The 22,457-nt window shown below is 37.5% G+C and overlaps 3 protein-coding genes across 5 annotated transcripts in view; 1 reads left to right on the top strand and 2 right to left on the bottom strand.

Annotated features, from left to right (window-relative positions):
• LOC107560307 (protein lin-7 homolog A-like) overlaps positions 1-4,382 on the top strand; it is a 44,802-nt gene extending 40,420 nt beyond the window's left edge. Inside the window, exons 5-6 of one of the 2 annotated variants that reach the window (XM_016244448.1) lie at positions 371-582; positions 3,610-4,382. In XM_016244448.1, the coding sequence (XP_016099934.1) occupies positions 371-582; positions 3,610-3,634 (237 nt within the window). In that variant the 3' untranslated portion in view covers positions 3,635-4,382. Of the gene's footprint in view, positions 1-370; positions 587-3,609 lie in introns of both variants that reach the window. The other variant, XM_016244450.1, reaches the window with a different exon arrangement.
• Positions 4,383-7,561: 3,179 nt separating this feature from the next.
• myf6 (myogenic factor 6) lies at positions 7,562-21,731 on the bottom strand. Of its 2 annotated transcripts, XR_001605713.1 has the most exons (4): positions 21,217-21,731; positions 20,965-21,058; positions 20,152-20,368; positions 7,562-7,572 (listed from the first exon to the last, which is right to left on the bottom strand). XR_001605713.1 is itself a non-coding variant. In XM_016244446.1 (3 exons), the coding sequence occupies exons 1-3, from the start codon at positions 21,706-21,708 to the stop codon at positions 20,253-20,255; spliced, it is 702 nt and encodes a 233-aa protein (XP_016099932.1). In that variant the 5' UTR covers positions 21,709-21,731; the 3' UTR covers positions 20,052-20,252. The 2 variants fall into 2 exon arrangements, 1 of the variants encoding a protein (XP_016099932.1); XM_016244446.1 differs by lacking the exon at positions 7,562-7,572 and having other exon boundaries at positions 20,052-20,368.
• LOC107560306 (myogenic factor 5-like) lies at positions 12,078-14,600 on the bottom strand. Its single transcript, XM_016244447.1, has 3 exons — positions 14,148-14,600; positions 12,368-12,443; positions 12,078-12,284 (listed from the first exon to the last, which is right to left on the bottom strand). The coding sequence occupies exons 1-3, from the start codon at positions 14,598-14,600 to the stop codon at positions 12,091-12,093; spliced, it is 723 nt and encodes a 240-aa protein (XP_016099933.1). The 3' UTR covers positions 12,078-12,090.
• Positions 21,732-22,457: the final 726 nt, after the last annotated feature.

Genomic DNA, 22,457 nt, shown 5'->3' with positions numbered 1-22,457 from the left:
TAGAAAACAATGTCCATTGTTTTCTCGCTCAAAGATGACAGAAGACTTCAGAAAGGATCCATTTGATTTCATTTGCGTCAAAGACTGTAATAGGAAAGCATTTTGTGACAGCATTTGAGAAGCAATTTCTCATTAAACCAAACATGTTACGGTTCCTGAGCTAATAAGAAATTAATGGCTCTTTCATGCCAAAATGTAATTGAATGTTCATCACCATTGAGCTGACAAAGCTACGAGTTTGGTGATAATAAAGTTGCAGCAGTCATCAATAAACTACTGAACTTTGAGACACACGTTTGCATTTCGGTCCTTTGAATTAGATGACTTGAACAACCACAGATTCCTCTGAAAAACGCAACTTTTTTCTCAGAGCGTCGAGGGTGAACACCATGAAAAGGCTGTAGAGTTACTGAAAGCAGCCAAAGACAGTATCAAACTGGTGGTGCGTTACACCCCTAAAGTCCTGGAGGAGATGGAGGCGAGGTTCGAGAAGCTCCGCACTGCCCGCAGACGCCAGCAGCAGCAGCTCCTCATGCAACAACAGCAGCAGCAAAACCTGACCGCCCAGCAGAACCACATGTCGTAGGTGAGGCTTTTCATTGCTTTAAGGGTAACAGGACCTCAGCAGGGCAGCTCACGGAGAAGTTACTACATGCTGCCTGTCACCAGTGGGACGTTGTTCCGAAAACAGACCGCTATTGTGTCTGAAACTCAGCTGTTATGTCATAATGTGAAATAATGAATCAATTGAAGCAGCTGGCAAGCAGTGCTGATGACCTCACAGACTGAGCTCAATAAGTGGGATTTGCCTCTCAGGCAGTTGTCCAGACATCGAAGGATCACACTTAAGGGCAAAATTAAGAACTATTTAGATGGGAAATCAATCAATATTTTATTACAGGTCATTACACCAAATACACAAAATAATGTTCTTTTTAGCAGCATCATATGACCCCTTTAAGTCTGCAAATCTCACTGATGGAACCATTTGTTTTGGTAATGCTTTACGTTAAAGGGATAGTTTACCCAAAAAAGTCTGTCATCATTTATTCACTCTTATGTTGTTCTAAATATGCAGCAGACTTTTTTTCTGCTGTGGCACACAAAAGAAGATATTTTGAAAAATGTCTCATAAAATTTTTTTTATACATTCAAATAAATGTCACTGGGGTCAAATGTGGTTTGGATCACAGCAATGCTCAAAATATATTATTTTGTGTTCCACATGCAAAGGCATCAGGTTTGTGACAACATGAGTGTGAATAAATGAAAACAGAATTTTTTGAACTATCCCTTCTTATAAGACTATAATGCAGATATTCTTCAGCCAACAATGAAAATTCGAAACTTACTTACCCACATGTTACTCAAACCTGTATGACTTTGTGGAACATAAAAGGAGAAGTTTTGTAGAACCAATAGTATTTATTAAAGACATAAAGGCTTGGAACAACATGAAGGTCAGTAAATTGACTGAATTTTTATTTTTGTGTGAACTATCCCTAACGCCTTGTACTCATTACAATCAGTTCTCAACTGACAATTATATTATTATACATTGAAAATGATACAATTTGCCCAATCCCTATAACAGTTCATATATTATATGCTAATTTCAATGCATTATGAAAAGGTAGGCCAGATTATGTAAAGACTACATAAGGTATAATGCACAACTGGACTATGTAAAAAGTCATTATGTATTCCTTTTTATTTATTATATGTTTCACAAATTGCATGTATTATATATAACCATATGCATTATTACATACAAGCTTCTTGTTTTCTTGTACTGACATTTTTTCAATTTGGTGCTAATTGATAAGTCATTGTCACATCCCATATTAGCTTCTGAAACAGTATCTCCCCTTCAATATTAAAAAGAGAAAGTAGTCATCCTTTATCACTTCCATTATCACTGTTATGAAATAACAGCACTCTCATTTCCTCAAGATTTCTTTCGTCTTTGCAAATGCTCCACAATCTGAGAGAATTCTATTAGTCAGAGTCTTTTCCAGACAGACCAAAGCACATCTCCTTGTATTAATGATACTCGGCCCATCTCTCGCCTCATTGCCTCCTCACACCACACTTAGCACTAAGCAGCAGTATAGTTGGCAGTGTTGTAAGTTAACCTCGCCATAGAAACAAGCCAAGCCTAAAATGAAGCTATAAGCAGTGCTGACTCAAAAGCGCGTCCGTGTGGATACACTTCTAACAGAGGTGCTGGCCTCTTTATTCTTGTCACCAAAGGCCATCTGGAATATCTTATGTAGCCTATCTCTTGCTTGTGGCTAAATCCTTGGCTGTAAAATCATATGTGCTTGTGAGCTGCTGAGTATTTTTGGGACATTATGTCTGGGCAAGAGGATCATGGGAAGAGAGCTCAGCCCAGATCATCCCCTATCAAGACTGGCATGCCGACTAAACAGCAAAGCCACAGTGACCAGACAGCACTCTGTCTAAACCACACCATCCACACACACACACATGTTGGGTTTCCATGATTTATGGGGACATTCCATAGGCGTAATGATTTTTATTATGTACAAACTGTATTTTCTATCCCCTTACCCTAACCCAACACCTAAACCTATCCCTCACACACAAAAAAGGCATTTTTAGATTTTCAAAATACGTCATTATGTATGATTCATAAGCTTGTTTCCTCATGGGGACCAAAAAATATCCCTACAAGGACAAGGATTTTTGATATTGCCATCTTTATGGGGACATTTTGTCCCCATAACGTAGGGTATACCTGAATCACACACACACATGTGAAAAACAAATAAGAGCAAAGAGAGCAAAATGCAGACAAGGGATTTCAATTGTAGTTTCTGTTAATAAAAATGTCTGTGTCTAAAAGAAACTTGCATTTTTGTTATTTCAGCAGGAGTACAAGAGGAAATATCTTATCTTGTTGGGGGGTTTCAGAGGTCTGCATGTATTGACTTTAACAATGGGGGACCTTGGAGGAAACTGATGTAGACCCTACTCTAAAAATATGCTGTAGGAACCATCCAAAATTAGATTTTTCCTTGCTTAAAAAAGAGGGCTCATACGTGAAAAGATCTCTGTGAAACAAATAAAAAGCATGTGGCAAAAATAATATAAAATGGGCCAAATCGTATAGGTGATCTTTATATGACCTGCCAACAAATAAATATGGAACTTTATCAGCAGAAAACGTACAATATGTTCAAGGCTTCAATGTTTGTCATAATGCATTCTGGAAATGCCTTGTCTGTGAAGGATACATGTGATGCCACCTTTTGTGTAAAATGAAGCATCTTATAAAGCAAGCCCATCTCAAGTTTGAGTCCAAGACCAGATGTTTATGGTCTTGGTCTTGTCATAGACTCTGTAGCATTTGGCCTTGACTCTTCTAGTCTCTATCTTGAATCAGATTCAACCTACTGTACTCAGTTTTCAGCCAAATTAGCTAGTCTTGACTACAACACTGGTACTTGCCCTTGAGACATTGGGCCATAGTGGTCCAGCCTGTTACATTACGTGTTATAAAGTAAATAGCCAAAAATACCAACAAACATTTTGACTGTCCCTTTCAACTTGTCTCTCAGCTTTTGTCCTTTCGGTTTTTCACAGGCTATTCCAAAAGAAGAAAAAGTAGAGGACACTGGGTGAGACTGGCATACACTCACTCACAGTCATAAGGAGGTCCAAGAGATCTCAGAAGAGGACCCTTACTGTTCTCCAGTGAAGACTATCCTCTTTCAGTCAACTACCTACAACTCAAAAAGGTTGAAAACTCCATGATATGTGTTCCAAATTGGTGCTTGGAAAAATGTACATGATGACATAGAGGAAGGCTAGCACTGAATACATGGTTATACACTTGTTCATATTTCAATTGTCCGGAACCAATTACAAGTTTTGACCCTCTTAAAAAGTCCCTCTTGTAGTTTTGTGATAATGCGTTTTCTCAACATTTCTAAAGCATTCAATGATTTGTTTTTACTTTTGTTATAATTTTGTTTCCACAGCGCTGTACAGTAACTTTTAGAAGGGTTCTTTTGGTGCTGGTGTCGCTGTGAATAGAAAGCGCTTTTTAGGTCAGTCGTCCTTGATTGGATAACACTGAGGTATTTTATACCGTATTGTAGCAAAGAATATTTTGTAAAGAAAGGAGATTTAGCAATAACACTTGTTTTGTCACTTCCTACTTTCAAATTATGGTTAAAAAGTTAATTTTAGGTGTGGAAATTAATCTTAAGAGCATAAAGTTACTTCAAAATGGTATCTTATGCACCATGTGACAAAAGTCAGACTAAACCATAACATCATTTGCACAAAATGTTCTCATGAGATCACTGTATCACAGTGCCATTGACAGAGATTATCTTGAACATTTATTGTATGTAAATATATATATATATATATATATATATATATATATATATATATATATAAACATATATTTAAAGGTAAAGTGTGTCATTTTTGCATACATTTTCTCAGAATTCAACTTAATATACAAATTAAAGTATAAGTAAAAAGTGTAAACACTGCATTGGTATATCAAAACCTTGCACATTTTGTTTGTGCATCCATCCAGTAGCATGAGTTTGGGGCAGGACTTCATGTTTGGAAACCAATAGCAGAAATATTTGGAAACAGAACTTATTTTCGCAATTGTGTTTTGTGGCACAGAAATGACACACTACACCTTTAACAGGTCATGCATTCATGACAGCTGTAGAGTTTTGATGCGGTTTTATGGTTGTGATGTCACTACTGAAATTCATTCTAATTCAGAAATATTATTTTTAAGTTCAGACATTTATATAGTTCAGACATGATATTATGAAATTATTTACATAGTGAGGACAAACGGAATGTCAAACACAGATACATGATATCTACAAATGGAGGTACATCATTATAGTATTTTGTTATTTTAAAGTTCTATTTTCAAGTTTATTATCTCAGAGGTTTGAAAGATTATTAATTGTGGTCTGTATCATGTTCTATTTCACATAACCAACCATCTCCTTCACTAGAAACATTGTAACATTGTCCTGTTTTGACAATCAATTTAAAAAGCAAGCATTAAGCCACTGCATTTTGTTTTTATTTATAAAATTGCATTTTTATTTCACAGCTTCATTCCCTCAACACAAACTGTCTATCCATTGCAGTGCTGTAGTTGTACTGTTAGTTAAAGTCTTATAGAAGCAAAACTGTAAATCAGCAAGTAGTTGAAGACCACCAGTAATCAAAGGTAATATTGTATGTGTTAATGTAATTTGATTTGATGGTTTTCCTGACGTAGGACTTTGGTAGATACTTAAATTAGTTCCTTTGTTGGTCGGTTTTTGAGTAATCTTAGACTGTGGGTAACATGTAAGCGTGTCATCCTAATAGACAAAATCACTCCAAGCTGTGAAGGTGATTTGATCCTTGATTATCAATCAATTCATTTCAATGGATTCTCTTCCCTTTTATATGTTTACTTACAAACTTTCTTATTAATGACTTGCATTTTTGAGGTTGAACAAGCTGATATTATTATACAGCGAAAAAAATACCAAGTGATATGCAATTGTTATACATTATATATTTGTATAAATAAATATATGTGTGTGTATGCAAAGCTTCGAATCTTTGTTTCTGAACTACCTACCATTCAGAACATCCTATAGCAAATGCATAGGAACATGATAACAACAACTTAGAACACCTTAGCAACTGCATATTGCAACAATAAATCAACACAATTCAATAAAGATAAAGCTCAAATCAAGTAACTTACATTTTAAACACATACCGTTAGTCCGTTTTTGCTCTGTTAGCAAAAATAGCTGCAAATGAAACCACAGCAGAATCTGTTTCGTGTTAGTAGTGCGTCGTTCCTAAATGAATCAGTAGATTTAAACAAAGCGATTGAGTGAACAATTCAGTGACTCACTCGATACACACAAAGTGATAGACACATGCCACTTGTCACCACCTACTTGCGTAATGTAACCTGCAGAAAGTTAAGTATTCCTGCTAGACTTTCTTTGTTCATTGAGCCGGAATGTTTTTCAGTAGTGACATTTTCTTCAGAATATGTGTTTTGAGTTAGGGTAAGTCTTCAGAAAGAATTCGTAAACTGATGCAAAAGTAAGACAATATTCAGTTTTATCCATAGAAATGACCAGTTGATGTGTTTAACAGAGGTTGAAGGTCACTAGCTTGTGCAGTATAATTCTTTTACAATAAGAGAATAAGTTGAGCACAATATACAGTATTTCTACTCACCTACACAACAGGATTAATATTCATTAACCCAGCAGCTCATCCCTCCTTTGTGCATATTATATTGTTATTAGGGGTAAAATTAGTTGTATTATTTTCTTATGAGTATTATTGTTGTTTTTTATAAACACTGAATTTTTGCCATGTATAATCTGGCAAGTCAGCTAAAAATATACTACTCTTATATTTTAAGAGTTGAGCCAATAAATGTATTTTTCTAAATTTCCACTCTATATGTTTACTGAAATAACATTGAAACTACATGGGAGAAGTTTATGGACAAAAGCACCAGGATATGTACACATTACTGATGTGATCCAGTTGTTAATGTGCTTTTTAATTTCTCAAATCTGTGCTAAAAGAGTAAACAAACATAATGCTCATAAATACTGTCAATGTAACATTCTTTGGCAGAAAATCCACACAGCTGAGCAAAATCCTGACAACAACAGATTAAATACATTGGTAAAACCTCTAATTAGGACCTTTTTTAATATAATTTATTTATCACTGGGAAAAGTACGCCCACGGCGGTACATTGATTTACGTAAGTCAAAGTGGATTTGCACTCGGAACTGTAGGTCTGGTGAATTTTAAATCAGATACATCTAAAGCGTGCAACATAAATTTCAGCAGATCAGGACACTTTTGTTTTTATGTTGAACTAGATCAAACATGAATAATTAAAACCCACATTAAATCCTTCATGTCTGATTTGCCTCATCACCTGCAAATCTCAATGAATTTAAAAAATGTGATTTATAGGTCTATGTAAGTCAAGGAAATGTACACTATTTTAATAATAAAGTTGTGTTTTGCTCTAAAATATTTCATTAGATATAGGTTTTGGCGAGGATTTGTGTTGAGTCAAATCCAGTCAGCATGACAGAATCAGTCAAAGGACTGCAAATGTCGCTGTTGAAGACGAAATGGTCTTCCTCAAGGGGGGAAGGGATCATAATATTAATTGTCCATTAAATCACATTCATATTACTAGTCTCTCCGCCTGTTATTATTATTGTTTGTCTAATTGAGATTTTTACACAAATGTCATGATTTATTCATACCGAAAATTAACACTTGACATTCAAATTGGCAGACAAATGTCTAAAAAAGTAATAAACAACTAGATATATCATGTGATGCTTTTGGAAAAACATTGGTCAAAAAAAGTGGTGAATCCCTGTCTTATGTATTTAAAGGGGTCATATGACGTTGCTAAAAAGAACATTATGTTGTGTATTTGGTGTTTATGCGGTTTAAGGTAAAAAAAACACATTATTTTCCATATAATGTACATTATTGTTTCTCCTCTATGCCCCGCCTTTCTGAAACGCGTCGATTTTTACAAAGCTCATCGTTCTAAAAAAGCGAGGTGTGCTCTGATTTGATCGACTCTTAACTTTTATAAAGAATATCTCTTTGGATTTAAGACTTTAGTCTTTGCAACTTTACAGATCGTCTTTATGCACCAAGAGCTTGTAACACTCCAAAGAGAAAGGAAAAATTTAAATCACATCATATGACCCCTTTAAGCAATATTTCATGAGCAACAGTGCTGCCATTCTGAATATCAGCAGCTAGATGTAACAGTTAGGTACATTTCAAACAGCATTTTCGCAGGAAGGACATGGCTACAAGAAGGTTATTTCGGTCGTTCCAAAGCAAAGTATCCGAAAAACAGAATGCGATTCATTAGGAGCAAACATTTTATTTATTTATGTATTTTGTTTAATTTTATTTTAACACGAAATGGCAAACTGTCAAAATAAACAGTCAAAATAAATTTGGATCAAAAACGCAAGCCTTTAGCTGATTTCTTTTTTTCTGTAACAATCTGATTTTTGAGTATATTTTACTGTTATCAAAATGCCATTCAGATTTCAAACAGCCACATATGATTGAAATGCCCTGGGGCCCGTTTAAATAAGGAAGGAGGTTCAACCGTCGCTGAGTTGAGACTTGAACTCTGAGTTGATTTACCCTGAGATGGGAAACTCTGAGTAACGTACTTTTCACGTAAGCTCCTTTCTGAAACGGGCCTCAGCACTCTCTTATATGAGCGTGATACAACAACATAGTGCTTTTCTACAACAGTCCGATGAATAATAAGTTAATATAGAGAAACTTACATTTTAGACACAATGTTGTCTCAATTTTGGAAGACAGACTGTCGAAGACAGACGAAGCCAAAGAAAAATCAACCGTTGTGTCTCCGAAATGAATAATTTATTTGAGTGATTCAACGACTCGCTCCTAATACACAATGAATCGTCTCCACCACCTACCAAAGGCGGACAAAGTACACAACTCTGTTACTTGAGTGAAAGTACAGATACTGCTGGTCAAATATTACTCCATTACAAGTGAAAGTTGTAAAGACAGATTTTTACTTAAGTAAAAGTACAAAAGTACTTAAGCACCAAAAGTAAATTTCATTTTTTATGTCAATGCACTGTTTTATTATTGTTGTATGTAATACTTGCAATGCCTCTGAAATAACTTGCAATGCTGAATACACTGACTAGCTTGTATCTTTGGAATAAAGAGCTTTTAGAATGTTAAAAACCTATGGGGGAAAAAATTAACACCCCTACCCACCCCCACAAAAGCAGGATGGTAGTGATCTCACACAGCTCTGACAGTGTGTGCACACATCTATGTGTAGCCATTCATCCACATTTGAACAGAGTGGACAGTGAAATTGCTGTAATATACAGAGTGATAAGGACAGGGGGGGGGGGATCAAACCTGCTTTAAAACCCACCAACACAACTGTAGCTGAACAACTTTACAACAGCAACACTGCTTTAACAAAAAAGCAAAACAGCAAGACTTATTTGCCATCAAAACAAACATTTGAAATGCTGTCTAGTCGCTTTTGCAGTGCTTTGATGTCACACACAGAACGGTCAGTGCAACACCTTTTGTGTTTTATTAGGAGACGCACAACAGTTCTACTGTGGCTTTATAGGTAATATTTTTACTTACACAATTTAGCAAAATCAGACAATATCGTGTCTAATATATACCACAATATTAACTTTTTATTATTCAGTTGTAAATAAATATCACATTTGGAACTGGTCAGTGTTCAAAAAAGGCTGGGAAATCACTTCATGTAAGAGTGATTACTGATAAACTGTCTGAAAAAAAGAAAGTCACGTTTTAGAGAAGAAAACAATCACCCACTGACTTTCAAAGCTGCTACATAGTAATGACTTTCTACTTCGAGGACCATGATAGAAATGTAATCGAGTGAAAAGTACAATATTTGTCTTTCAAATGTAGTGAAGTTAAAGTCATAAGTTTCCAGAAAAAATAATACTCAAGTAAAGTACAGATACTCAAAAAGTGTACTCAAGTACAATACTCAAGTAAATGTACTTAGTTACTGTCCGCCTCTGCCACCTACTAACGTAACCTGCAGTGTCACTGAAAATCTCTACCACTAATGCACCACAGATTGACAGTCTGGAACTGATCTTGTTGGAATAGCAGTTTTGTGTACATAATAAAATGAAATGTTTTTTTCCCCTTTATTGTATCAATTGCCCAAATACAATTTTTTTTCTCTTCTAGAAAAAGATGAGATTGCTACAACAAAATGTATTTGTAAAACCAGTGCAGGTGAAGAGTTACTGCTTCCGATAACCTGTTGATATCAGTCAACAGTTGTCACACTAATATAGGCTACTGATAAAAGGAAATCTTACTTTAAAAGGTTTTCTTCCCTACAAACTTTAATACAGCGTTTTGTTTACCAATGCGTGAGATATTGAAAGCTGACGGCGCATAGGAGGTCTTTGGCTACCAGAGTAAATGCATCTGAGAAAGTACTGCACTCTGGTGGCCAAAGGTTACTTGTGCATTGTTGTCAAAAAAAGGTCAACGTGGGTTCAGTGAACTATATCTATAAACACAATATATTTTTTGTCACGACATTACGATATGTGCCAATACAGAATATGACTTTAAGAATTAAATGCACACTAAAAGTGGGAACAGTTCCCTTTTATGGCATACAGTGAAAAGCTTTTAACTGCTGTCAGAGCATACTATGATGCTATGCTATTCAAGCCATGGAAGGTTCAAATCTTTTAAAGGCTTAATAATAAATTTAATATATGAGTAATTTAATGGATTATAGTAGCTTTAGCCATGGATATTTCCTGCGTTGCGTTTGGAGTTATAGCCAGGTGGGCGACAGGATTGCTTACTGAAATTGAATCTACTGTACTTAAAGTGTTTGAAAGACTCTCGGTGAAAGATCCTCTAATGCATTTCTGAGTCTCTTTACAAGAGAAAATTTGGCTGAATAGGCATCTTTTATAATGTGAAAGTAACTACTTTAATGAGGGTTCTAGGTTTTTTAAGGTTAAGTGTTTCTCTATTTGATTCACTATCAAGAACAAAAATAAAATACTGTTGTATTTTACTAGTTTTATTTTACTTTTCACAGATTTAAAAATCATCACTCTGCGATTTAAAGTTAAAGATGTATTTTCCATTTTTAACATTTCATTTACATATAATCTTATGTCACTTTTGAAGTCTGAGTCTGTTTGCTGATGTTTTTTTTAATTGAATAGCAATAGTATTTACAGATAAAATACAAAGATTCACATTATAACACTTTTATTTATACATTTTTATACTAATTTCGGTCTCTGAGTACTTCTATTTTAATTAATTCAAATCTGATTCAGTTTTACCTTTGATCATACTGTATATGATGGGCCCATAAATATATATTGACATGACAAAAAAAAAAACAGCTAAGTTTGCACACACGAACCATCTGATTTAACATTACCCAATATTGTGGGCTTCAAATGAAACTAAACTAATGCAGCTAATGTTCTTGTGTGCAAAGACTCTTTCTCTCTCTCTTTTACCCGCACACACAGCACCTTGAAGTGTCAGCATGTGGCCATTTGTTCATGACAATGGTATTAAGAAGGTGTGAATGATGTGTAACATTTGTTACATTAAGCAAACAGGCACACAGAGCTCATTTCCTCTCTTTCTCTCTCTTTTTTCAACATCCAACTCATCACACTATCAACTGTCCTCCTCTGGCACCCATGATTTTCTAGCAGCAGACAAATGGCGTATAATTGGGACAGAGCTGCAGTCAATATTTACGGATAGACGCATTTGAAAAACACCCGAGGATTATATTCCTCATTTCAAGTCAAATAGTGACAAATGGTATAATTAAATAAAATATTTGTGAAATGTATTATTGTGGAAAAAGTCATTTTATGCAAGAATGTTCATTAAATATGACAGAAACAACATTACATGAATACAATAGCAGTCATTTAAATTATGTACAATCTTATTTACAACACAGAGAATGGTAGGTCGTGGATAACATTAAGTAGGCTAATATTAAAAAACAGCATTTACTAAGTACCTCAACGATTATTATTGATAAATAAAACCAGTTTCAATGCAGTTCAGCTGTACAGTCAGTCAACATGGTAAAAAGATCCACTGTCTATACATTGACATATTTTAATGGATAGTATGGCTTTTTTAAGCCATGACCATATAAAGCACGAGCACATAAACCAAATTATAACCAGGCCCACACAGAATGTAAAGATTTGTTTTGCATTTTTAGCCATGATTTTGAGGAAAATCTTTGTGCTGAATGGAGGTTTGCAATGACTAAATTCTTATTGTTATCTGAAAGCATTATCAAATGATCCAAAATACTTCATAAATAAACATGCAATGTGAATGACAGGCGTTCAGATTCTGCAGAGCGTTCTGTGGAAGCAGATAACCAGGCCGGAGTGTCTCACTCCCTCCCTCTCACAGGACGTGGTAGACTGGTCTGTTGCTGGGACTGTCTGGAGAACTGCACTGGGAATCACTTCCAGTCGGAGAGAGACCTACCATGTTCCTCATTCCCACTGCAACTCCCGTATCTACAGAAGACAGCCTGTCCACGATGCTGGACAGACACTGCAAACTGGACGCTCCTGGAGTTCTGTCCACTGCGCTAGCTGGATTAATGAAGAAAGAGGAAATGGCATCATTAGTGACAAACACAAAGACTTCATAAAGACTTAATGATCTTATTTCTTACCATTTTGTGCTTCAAAGTTGTAGTTATTCCCAAAGTTTGGATTCATCTGAGGCCATACAGGACTGTTGCAGTCAACCTAAAGTGTAGAACACAAAAAGTTCCATCAGCATATACATAATTATAAAGCAGTGAACATGATTTATATGTGACATGGATTGGTTCTCTTCCTCTACAACAACTTGTGCAGCACTGCATAGTCTGTGCACTTCACTGGATCTCTTTCTTTCACAAGATGGCTACTTTGCGAGGGACTCCCACGCTATGTTGGGCTTCAGGCGTGGCGAATTGATTGAGTCAGTGGAAGCCACACCAGTTTGTGCAAGATGACACTTTCTCTGAGTAAATCTGCAGAAAATCTTGGCAGCAGTGCAGCTCATGCAGTCAGCCAGGAATGCGGTACGGCCGTCACTTTCCTGCCAGTCTCTGTTGGATGGATTTACTGAGGCTTTATTAAGGCTATTAAGAGTCCAGTGGGAAAGCCATCACTATATCCTCCATTCTTAAACCCTGTACTGAGATTTTGTCAGAAATGTTCTGTGAATCAACATCTCACATTGTTTGTAGCATTGCTGTTTGAACTCTGCAGCCTTCTTGGCCAGGTCACTTGCAAAAGACATTTTAATCTCAGGGAATTTTCTACCTGATTAAAAGTTTACAAACTAACTAACTCCGAACATTTACATCTGGAAGGCTTATCCTTGTCAACAAATGGTTCGAAGTCTCTACACTCTCAGAAAAAAAGGTACAAAAGTTGTCACTGGGGCAGTACCTTTTCAAAAGGCACACCTTTTTACCTAAAGAGTCTATATTGGTACCTTAAAGGTACATATTAGTACCTAAAGTGTATATATTAGTACCTAAAAGGTATCGCCCTAATGACAGCTTTTGTACCTTTTTTTCTGAGAGTGTAATATAAATGTCAATGTCACTCTTGCAGTAGAGATTTTAATCCCAGTGAGACTTTTTTCCTGGTTACATAAAAGTTCATGAACAAAAATGCTTTGTCAGTCAACCTAAAAATGTGCTTGATGTGGTAACATCTCAATTACTATTTGCATCATAGCTAATTCAGAACAACTGAGTCTAGAAGACCTTTCCTGGTCAACAAATAATTAGCCGAATGATTAGCACCAAGCTAAATTAGCAAAACTATGCAGCTTTTTCTAAACTGTAAGGTCCAAATCAAAGAATATGACAAATTTATGCAAACAATATAAACATAAATGCTATCAGTGCTAGCAAAATGCATCTTAGTGTCATTAGCAAACATGTATTGAGTCTTTAACATATATAGCATATTGTAGATTGACTGAGCATTGAAACAGACACAACAACGATGATTTAATAAACTCTATGAATTTTTTAGCCACAAATCAATACTATATGTTGCACTGTGCCACATATACTGTAAAAGTTCCCTGATAAAAAGCAGTAAGCTTATATCTTAGCGTATAAAAAGAGACAGATGTGGGCAGCAATTTATTGTTGTCATGCTGAGACTGAGGCATCCCTTACTCCATTTGATGGATGCTATTGAGATAAAACATGAAGACTAAAACATAGACAGACAAGGACACAGACCTTGTCTAGATACATAAAAAGATGGAATCCCTTAAAGATCAACATTCAAAAGGATTTTCTGTGCATTTGGGCCCTGACCTTTGGAAAACTCCCTCTAGGAGAGGAAACGGGAGTATTTTAGATTTGACAGATCTTCAGTATGATGTCAATCCATCGAAACCCCACAGTATGACTTGAAGAGTAAGAGAGTAATATTTACCATGCTTTCAGAACAGCTTGAGGAGGGGCTGGCGGGCTCAGAGCTGCTTTCCATTGGCAGGCTGTAGTAGTTCTCCACTTGTTCCCTGAGGAGCTCCTGAAGGCTCTCGATGTACTGGATGGCGTTCCTCAGGATCTCCACCTTGGGAAGACGCTGACTGGGGTTCGCCGAGGTGCAGCGCCGTAGTGCCTCAAACGCATGGTTCACCTTCTTCAGCCTGCGGCGCTCCCTCATAGTGGCGGCTTTACGGCGGTCCACCGTGCTGGCTTTGCGCTTACAAGCTTTGCAGGCCCATTGCAGACAGTGACCTGGCTGGTGTGGGGCCCCGGGGGCCCGGACGTGCTCGTCCTCTTCAGACCCCGCCAGTTCCCCTCCGGGGCCGAACTCCAAAGCTTCAGGCGACGAGGAGCAGGTGCTGTCGTAGAAGATCTGGGATGTAGAGAATACGTCCATGATTGGTTAGATTTGTGTAGATGTAGGAGATCTGTAAGGGGGCAACCTCTGAGCGATGTGGTTTCTCTGGTGCCATACAGCCCTTCTTATATGCCGGGGCCCACACTGGTCAACCATATTGACCATGCCCTATTGGCCAAGGCAGGGCTCAGAGACCCCCCTTCCTCACCAGATCCCCACCCAAACCCAACACCCCTACTGAGTTTCCCACATCTGTGTGGAGGGGTGGTTTCTCACTCAGTTCAACAGTGCAACGGTCATTACAAGAGGGAATTATCATCAATAAACATTCATGTGAAGAAACTCTTGCTTTAATTGACTACTTTAGATCTTACTTTACATCAGGGTTTTTGTTTTTGTGTCTTTTTTTTGTGTGCGTGTAGCCATTCACATTTTGTCTTATAATTTGTCCCTGAATTTGTATTGAATATTTAAAGTCTTTAAAAGTGTTCACAATTGATTGCATATATAGTTAAGATCCACAGATATATATCTGCATGGGCCCCCTGAAAGTTGGAGAGATGAGTTTCATTTTAGTAAAAATGCATTAAAAAATTTGAACTAAACTAATAAATGTAGCTTCCATTATCTCAAAACAAAGCGGTCAAGAATGACTCCATGTTTAAGAGTTTGCTGGCTAATTTTACGCTTGAGGAAAGAGCAGCGTTGCAGATGCGGCCCAGCTGTAAGGGCTGGTGTAGCATTTCAGAGGCACACACTCACGCAGATACACAACTCAAGATCCGGACTGTGGATGAAGGTGTCAGAAGCAGCGTGTCCGTGTTAGTTAAGTTGAAGCTCATTCATTTTTTAAGTAGCTCATTAGCAACTTTGTGGCAAGATCTCTGCTACTATACCACTTTGTGAATAAGAATGAGAAAGAAATTGTAAAAAGCAATTAAAATAAATTGTCACAAGCATTAAAATATTTTTTCCCCCAAAGACCTGAAATAATAATTACACAATTGTGTGTGTGTGTGTGTATGAAATTAACAATAACTGCAAATAATTGACTTCTAACTGTCCAGCTTTTTCTTCAAAAACTGAAAAAAATGTCATTAACATCACACACAATCAGCAATCCACACCATTTGAATTTATACCAACTCATTTAGAGGTTGATCAAGGCCATGATCACATGCCTACTACAAACGGTATTACTTAGCATTTCAGTAGCTATATACTGTATTTTTGAGGATACTTGAAATTTGAGTATGTTTATTTTCATTGCATCCTGTTGGATAACATTTTCAATGTAATCACTCAATTACGTGAATATAGCAGTTACAAATGGTGCGTAAACGCAGTTACGCAATAAAAAACACATCGTTTATAACCGTAACACTGATCAAGTGTCTTAAAATCACCGTCTTTTGCTGTATAGAGGTCCTTACTCGAGCCATCAATGTTGACAGCTAATAAAGATACAATGCGGATATTTCTCACAACGTGCTAAAACGTTTGGCCTCTTCAGTGTCTGGGAACCGCGCGCACCTAAGAAAACACGAATAGCCGGTGTAGTTTGCATTGCGCACAGCTGAAGAAGACATTGGCCAGCGATAATCCTGCTTAGCTGTCGTTCAGATCAAAGACAATTGACTGTTAACAACATGGACAACGAGAAAACCTGACAGCAGTCGATAACTGAGTCCAACTCAGATTGCGTAAGCATATGGTGAACGCGCAAGGGTCCCTGAGACGGCTGGGTGAGCGCACAAACCCGCTCTGAGATTTGGGAACATTGCGATGTCTCAGGGGAACTTCGGGGCTTTTCTGAGGGCTCTTGTCAAGGGTCAGGGACTGTGTTAAGTGTAGGGCAGAGGGTGAGCGTTAATGTTTTATTAACAGTTTTTTCTCTCTACAAGTGTTTGTTAGGAGTAAATGTGCAATTCAAATTCCCCTTCGTTTGATTGTCCCCCCCCCCCCCCCCCCCCCAATTCCCCTTTTTTTGTTTTCCCCCCCCCCCCCCCCAGCACATTTTTTTATCGTTTTTCCATCGATAATGAGTAGCCTATATATGAAATCTTTAAAAAATAATCTAAAGAAAAACAATGACAAGACATGCTTTTCATCCACCCTCTTGTTTTTTTTCTCCATCCTTCTTTTGCCTGCCAAGACCAGCAACCATTGGCTGCACTTTTTCCACCAGCAGTAACAGTATCATATTTGATCACATGGTCAGATGGTGTGATTGGCAACAGCATTTGTCTGGCAGCTAGAAGAAGTGTTTCCTCAGCTCCAGTGATGTGGGACATTAGAACGGCTCCATAACTGGACATTCAAAGGAATGTCAGTAAATCTCAACTTTTTTCTTCTTCTTTTTACTTAATCTTTAATCCAATAATTTAGCTTTAGTTATGTATTTTACCAGCATTTCCCTCTGTTTTAATCCAGACATTATCGCTTAAACCAAACCAGGCTACTTTAAAATAATCATGAGGATTTTGCTTTGTATGCAAAGATAGATAGATAGATAGATAGATAGATAGATAGATAGATAGATAGATAGATAGATAGATAGATAGATAGATAGATAGATAGATAGATTTCAGTATTATGACCACTATCTGAGCTAAACTCTATTGTATAAAAACATTGTATAATTTATATCTCATTGTATTTTTCTTAAAGGGGTCCTATTATACTTTTTCACTTTTTTAATTTTTAGTCAGTGTGTGTAGTGTGTATGTTTGGGCATAAAAAAGATCTAGAAAGTGACAAATCTCAAAGTCCACTCCAAAGGGAGATATTTTGTTTATTAAAAAATCCCTTTTCAAGAACTACAATGAACAGCTCGTTTGGACTACAGCGTTGGTTTCCGGGCTTTGTGATATCACAAAGCGGCCCATTAGAATATCATTACATATAATTCCTGCCTACAGAGCTCGTGGTTAGAACGCTTGGTTGAGTGAGTGCATCAGACGAGATGATGAAGAAGAAGTGCTGCTGCAGAGTTAGTGCATCAGAGAAAACCAAGAAGAAGAGCTGCTGTGCTGTAGCTTCAAATTTTCGGCATGTCTAGAACAATTCTTACAAGTATAAGACGACATAGCTGGGCTCCGCAGACAGACGCAGAATGGCGCCGCCGGTGTGCCTACACTCATAGAAAATAATGTATTTTAATTTTTAAGATGTGGCGCAACGCGACGCTGCGCGACCGCCTGAAACGCTGTTTTTTTTTTCACCTCCGTGCCCAAACGTCTTTGTTTGGGCTTCCGAAAGTGGATGATGTCAGGAAACAGTGGTTGCAATTTATTTTTTAACTCTGTCCCTGAGCATTATAACCCCAATTTGCTATTGTGTGCTGCGCAATTTACTGAGGACAGCTTCCACAACATGAGGGAGTACAGGTCCTGCCGGATTCGCCAAAAAGCTTTTGTTGAAAGACGGAGCAAGGGGCGTGGCAGTACTGAAACACCGTCTAAGCTGTTCGCCAATCACAACGCACTGGGACAGCTAACCAATCACAACACATTTTGTTTTTCGGAAGGCGGACTTTCATCAAAGCCAGAACTAATCGAGCCGTTTATGCCAGCCTGGGGAGAAAGGTATTTTAATAATGTAAATGTAAGTTTTTCGAACCACCAAGCATGAGAGCATGTTCTAGTACACCCCCAAAACAAAATCAAGACTTTGTAAAAGAGCATAATAGGACCCCTTTAATGAATTTTCTTAAGTTGATGCTTAAACAAAGACTCCATTAAGTCTCTCGAGGCCTCTGAGCAATAAAATGTTCCTCTGGGATGATTCCCAGATGGCATGATGCTATAATCACATTCATTGTGCCTCCCTTTGATGGAAACTAATGACACATTTGTAGTTGTTATGTACTTCAGAGTATGTTCATATGCAAATCAAGCAATGAATCTGCTAAAGGCAGGCATCATGACTAACAATAAAAAAAATGATAATAAAATCACACCATCTCTACAGCTGAGATCCTATTAAAACAACACTGTAGACAGAGATATCTGGTTTTATGGTGAGCTTTTAATCAACATAGTATTCAAAGCAAAATAAAAGACATTGTGAAAAAGACAAGAATATATACAGTATGTTATTACGTTTTACATCTATAATCACATTTTATTAAAAATGCTAACATAATAAAATTGCATTTTTTTCTTATTTCTGGAGGATTTCATGAAATATGAATTTCCCCCTTACAGCCTTGTTTCCCATGCAGATGTGTGCTGTGCAGATCACTGCTCATTCCGAGTCATTTGAGAGTTTGAGTACGTAAGTTAACTTGTGTCTGTGATGAGGTCAAAGGTGGTAGTGTGTTGCATGGAAAGATCAGAGTGCCGGTACTGACAGACAGCACGCTGTGCAAGATGGAAATGCTGCAGAGGAACTTGGGAACACCAACAAATCAGCTCTACCGATGGATAATTGCCAAGCTCACACGCATTCACACTCGCAAATTAAACCTGACCACTAAATGCGATGCAACCCAACACTTCATTCAAGGGGAAAACCCTCACAGCCTGTAACATTATAATAGCTGTCATGTTGCTTACAGCTTTGCAATATTTTCCCCTGACCAACCTTCTACTTGTGATCATGAGACAGATATGGCAGGTTTCATTGCAGCCAATCCTGAGTCCTGCCCTGCCAGCTGGAACTAACAGGCAAGGCCAGGTCTATTTCAGGGCCAGTCATACTTTACACTCCCTTAATACTCGTAAATCTGGGAGAACTGCTGGCTTGACTGGTCAAGGCTGGTGGTGGAATACAGAGGGCTCTTAATTCAATGGGTTTAATGAGGACATTTGGTGGCTGGCCATCCTTGCGAGCCATACATGCCTGTTACTTTCAGCTTGGGACCTTTAGGTTAATGTTACAACTCAAATAGATTCAACCGAACGAGTATGATGATTTTACATAGATGCTAAATTAATTTAAACCTTCACAAGGTTGAATGTATTCATTGTTTAATGCCATTATTGAATTTTATGAGACAATAGGCAAGTATATTTTGACATCACAAGGCGCAGGCATATCAAAACCTTAAAATCACCAGTAAAATCCTTCAAAATCTTAAAATAACAAAAATTGTGAAAACAAATAAATGACAATTAAAACGTTAAAATAAGCTGAATAAAAATTTTTATGTTTAATGTTGGAAAGATATCCGGTAGTGATCAAGTGCTCTATTTTGCTTGCTAATTTATAAAATAATTTAAGTAACAGCAATATATTACAAAATATGTACATTTTAGGAAGACTACATACATTGACAGGAATAATTTAGCTGATATTAATGACCCTGAAATTAACCTGGAATTACCTGCAACAACTACACTGAATGGTCATTTATGAAATCTAAATATCACATTGGAACACTTCATAATAATATTTGCAATGTAATAAATACATTATTTAATAATACAATGCTTAACAGATCACATAGTTACAGTTAGAAAGCCAAGAAATGCTATAAATATATAGAAATGTTGTTAAGAACATATTTTCATATATATATTAATTTGTTAAATTGAACATGATCTGTTATGCATTATTGGTGCATGCTTGTTAATGACTTCTTAACAAACGTTATTGCCAAGTGTTGCCTATTACATTTAGAACATTCACACTAGCTCATGGAAATAAATAAATATACGTAGGAAATATGAGGTGGATGCTCGAGCTTCACTTTTCTGAGATCTGGTTCGGACAGCGAGCTTTCGTCTCTTCAGCGGAAATGCTGTCAACGATCGAGGAGAGGCGACGAAGGCTGCTGGACGTTGAAGACTCCACTGCGGCTTCTGGAACAGGTAAGTTCGCATGGATCAGTTTGCATCAAGAAACACACGTGGGGAATTACAGGGAATTGTGCATAGAGACTTAGGCCTACGCAATAAAATGTATGCATGCAGCGAGATTTATGGGATACACAAATGAATTATGTACGGAAAATGTCGCACAGAGAATTAAACGCAGGCACTTACGAAAAGTCAAGTATGCAAAAGGAAATACACAAATATAACTATGCACAGACAATTCTGCCCTATAATTTCAGTCAGACGTACTACACCGACACTGGAAATGCGAAATCTGGAAACCATAGACACTGCAATTATAGTTTCTGATTCAAATTGGATTATTTAATAGCAGTTTTCAAGGTTAAGCCAACACGAGCTTTTCACTGGGCAGATCAGTGTGTAGTAGCTGCGTTTTGTCTCTGTAAGGCACAATCATGCAAAATTACGCTCAAGTAAAAGCGCACAGGCAACTAGGCGCAGACCATTACGCACATCTCGAACGCATGGAACATTAACAGTCAGCATCTACAGACCTCAATGATTAAAAGCCTTAATGTGTCTCTATGTTAAAACCTAAAACTTTGTTTCTCTGTACCAACCTTCTGGGTGACTGGCCATCTGGGAGTTGGAATGATCTGGAATCCCTTGCCAGTTCTGGCAGGTCTTTTTCCAGTGATACTCATTGGGAGCCACCTGAACAGGCAATCATGATGGAAAGCATTAATACTGCTCTTATTTGAATTTGAGCACATAATATCAATAATCATTAGTTGCAGTAAGACATGTGTCACCACGTGGATCCAGCTGCTGTCAGAGCGCATGGATCGGTTTTGGCTCGGATATGTTCTTACATGGTTGTAAGGGTCACTGTCAGAGCTCTGTTCTTGCTCATCCAGCGTATGCAACAGGTCCTGCAGTTTCTCGATGTAGTTTATTGCGCAGCGTAAAATCTCCACTTTGGGCAGCCTCTGGTTCGGATTGGGCACCGTCTTTTTCTTTAACGCGTCAAACGCATCGTTGATCTTTTTAAGCCGCCTTCTTTCTCTCAAAGTGGCGGCCTTTCGCCGGTCGGTCGGCGCGGATTTTCTTTTACAGACCTTACAAGCCCACATAAGACACTGCCCCTCACAGTGAGACTGGAGCCCCGGCGGAGCGAGGACGTGTTCCTCCCCGCTGCTCTCGCACCCGGTCTCAGACGGGACCGGATCCTGTCCCGGGGACAGAGGGCTGTCGTTCCCCTCATAGAGTGGGGACACTCCAGGCATATCCAAGGTCCCATGGTCCGCCTCGAGATAACGTAAATCGTTGAAAAAATAAGTGTTGGTCTCAAACAGGTCCATCATGTTGATGTAGGCTGTTTTGACAGTACGACTGTTGGCATTTAAATAGCCCTGTGACACAAGTCAGGGGACTTAAAAATAGAATGTGAAATTCTATCCAGCGCTTAGCTGTTGCAGAGCTTCAGACTCATTTCAATAGGCCTTCAGGAGGACCACGTGGAGTCCGAGTGAAAAATAAAGGGGACACTTTACATTAATGAGTACATGTTACACAATGTATATGTTGCTATAACTACTTATTATAATACCCACAAGTAGTTTATACATGCAGGTAGTTCTAGAAATGGCTAGGGGACACCAGTGCTAGTTGTCATATAGGGACAACGGTCTATATGTCTGTAAATACAAAAGAGTTGAGTCAAATGTCCAGTGACAAAAATTTTAGGTTTCCATTGCGATAAAATATTTTATATTATGTGACAGCATGCATCACTTTTGTCATGTGTTCAACAGTTTGTTTGTCTATCTATCTATCTATCTATCTATCTATCTATCTATCTATCTATCATCTATCTATCTATCTATCATCTATCTATCTATCTATCATCTATCTATCTATCTATCATCTATCTATCTATCTATCATCTATCTATCTATCTATCATCTATCTATCTATCTATCATCTATCTATCTATCTATCATCTATCTATCTATCTATCATCTATCTATCTATCTGTCATCTATCTATCTATCTATCTATCTATCTATCCATCTATCTATCATCTATCTATCTATCTATCTATCTATCTATC

This window comes from Sinocyclocheilus grahami, unplaced genomic scaffold, assembly GCF_001515645.1.
Source record: "Sinocyclocheilus grahami isolate Dianchi unplaced genomic scaffold, SAMN03320097.WGS_v1.1 scaffold719.1, whole genome shotgun sequence".
Classification (NCBI taxonomy): domain Eukaryota; kingdom Metazoa; phylum Chordata; class Actinopteri; order Cypriniformes; family Cyprinidae; genus Sinocyclocheilus; species Sinocyclocheilus grahami.
This window is presented reverse-complemented; position numbering and strand designations above follow the sequence as displayed.

Coding starts and splice junctions, on each gene's coding strand:
- LOC107560306 (XM_016244447.1), bottom strand. CDS start 14,600: ATGGACGTATTCTCTACATCCCAGATCTTCTACGACAGCACCTGCTCC. Junction 12,444..14,147: donor CAAGCTGTTCTGAAAGCATG/GTAAATATTACT, acceptor TCTACACTTTAG/GTTGACTGCAACAGTCCTGT. Junction 12,285..12,367: donor CAACTTTGAAGCACAAAATG/GTAAGAAATAAG, acceptor TCATTAATCCAG/CTAGCGCAGTGGACAGAACT.
- myf6 (XM_016244446.1), bottom strand. CDS start 21,708: ATGATGGACCTGTTTGAGACCAACACTTATTTTTTCAACGATTTACGT. Junction 21,059..21,216: donor ACAGTGACCCTTACAACCAT/GTAAGAACATAT, acceptor TTGCCTGTTCAG/GTGGCTCCCAATGAGTATCA. Junction 20,369..20,964: donor GATGGCCAGTCACCCAGAAG/GTTGGTACAGAG, acceptor TACCTGTTCCAG/AAGCCGCAGTGGAGTCTTCA.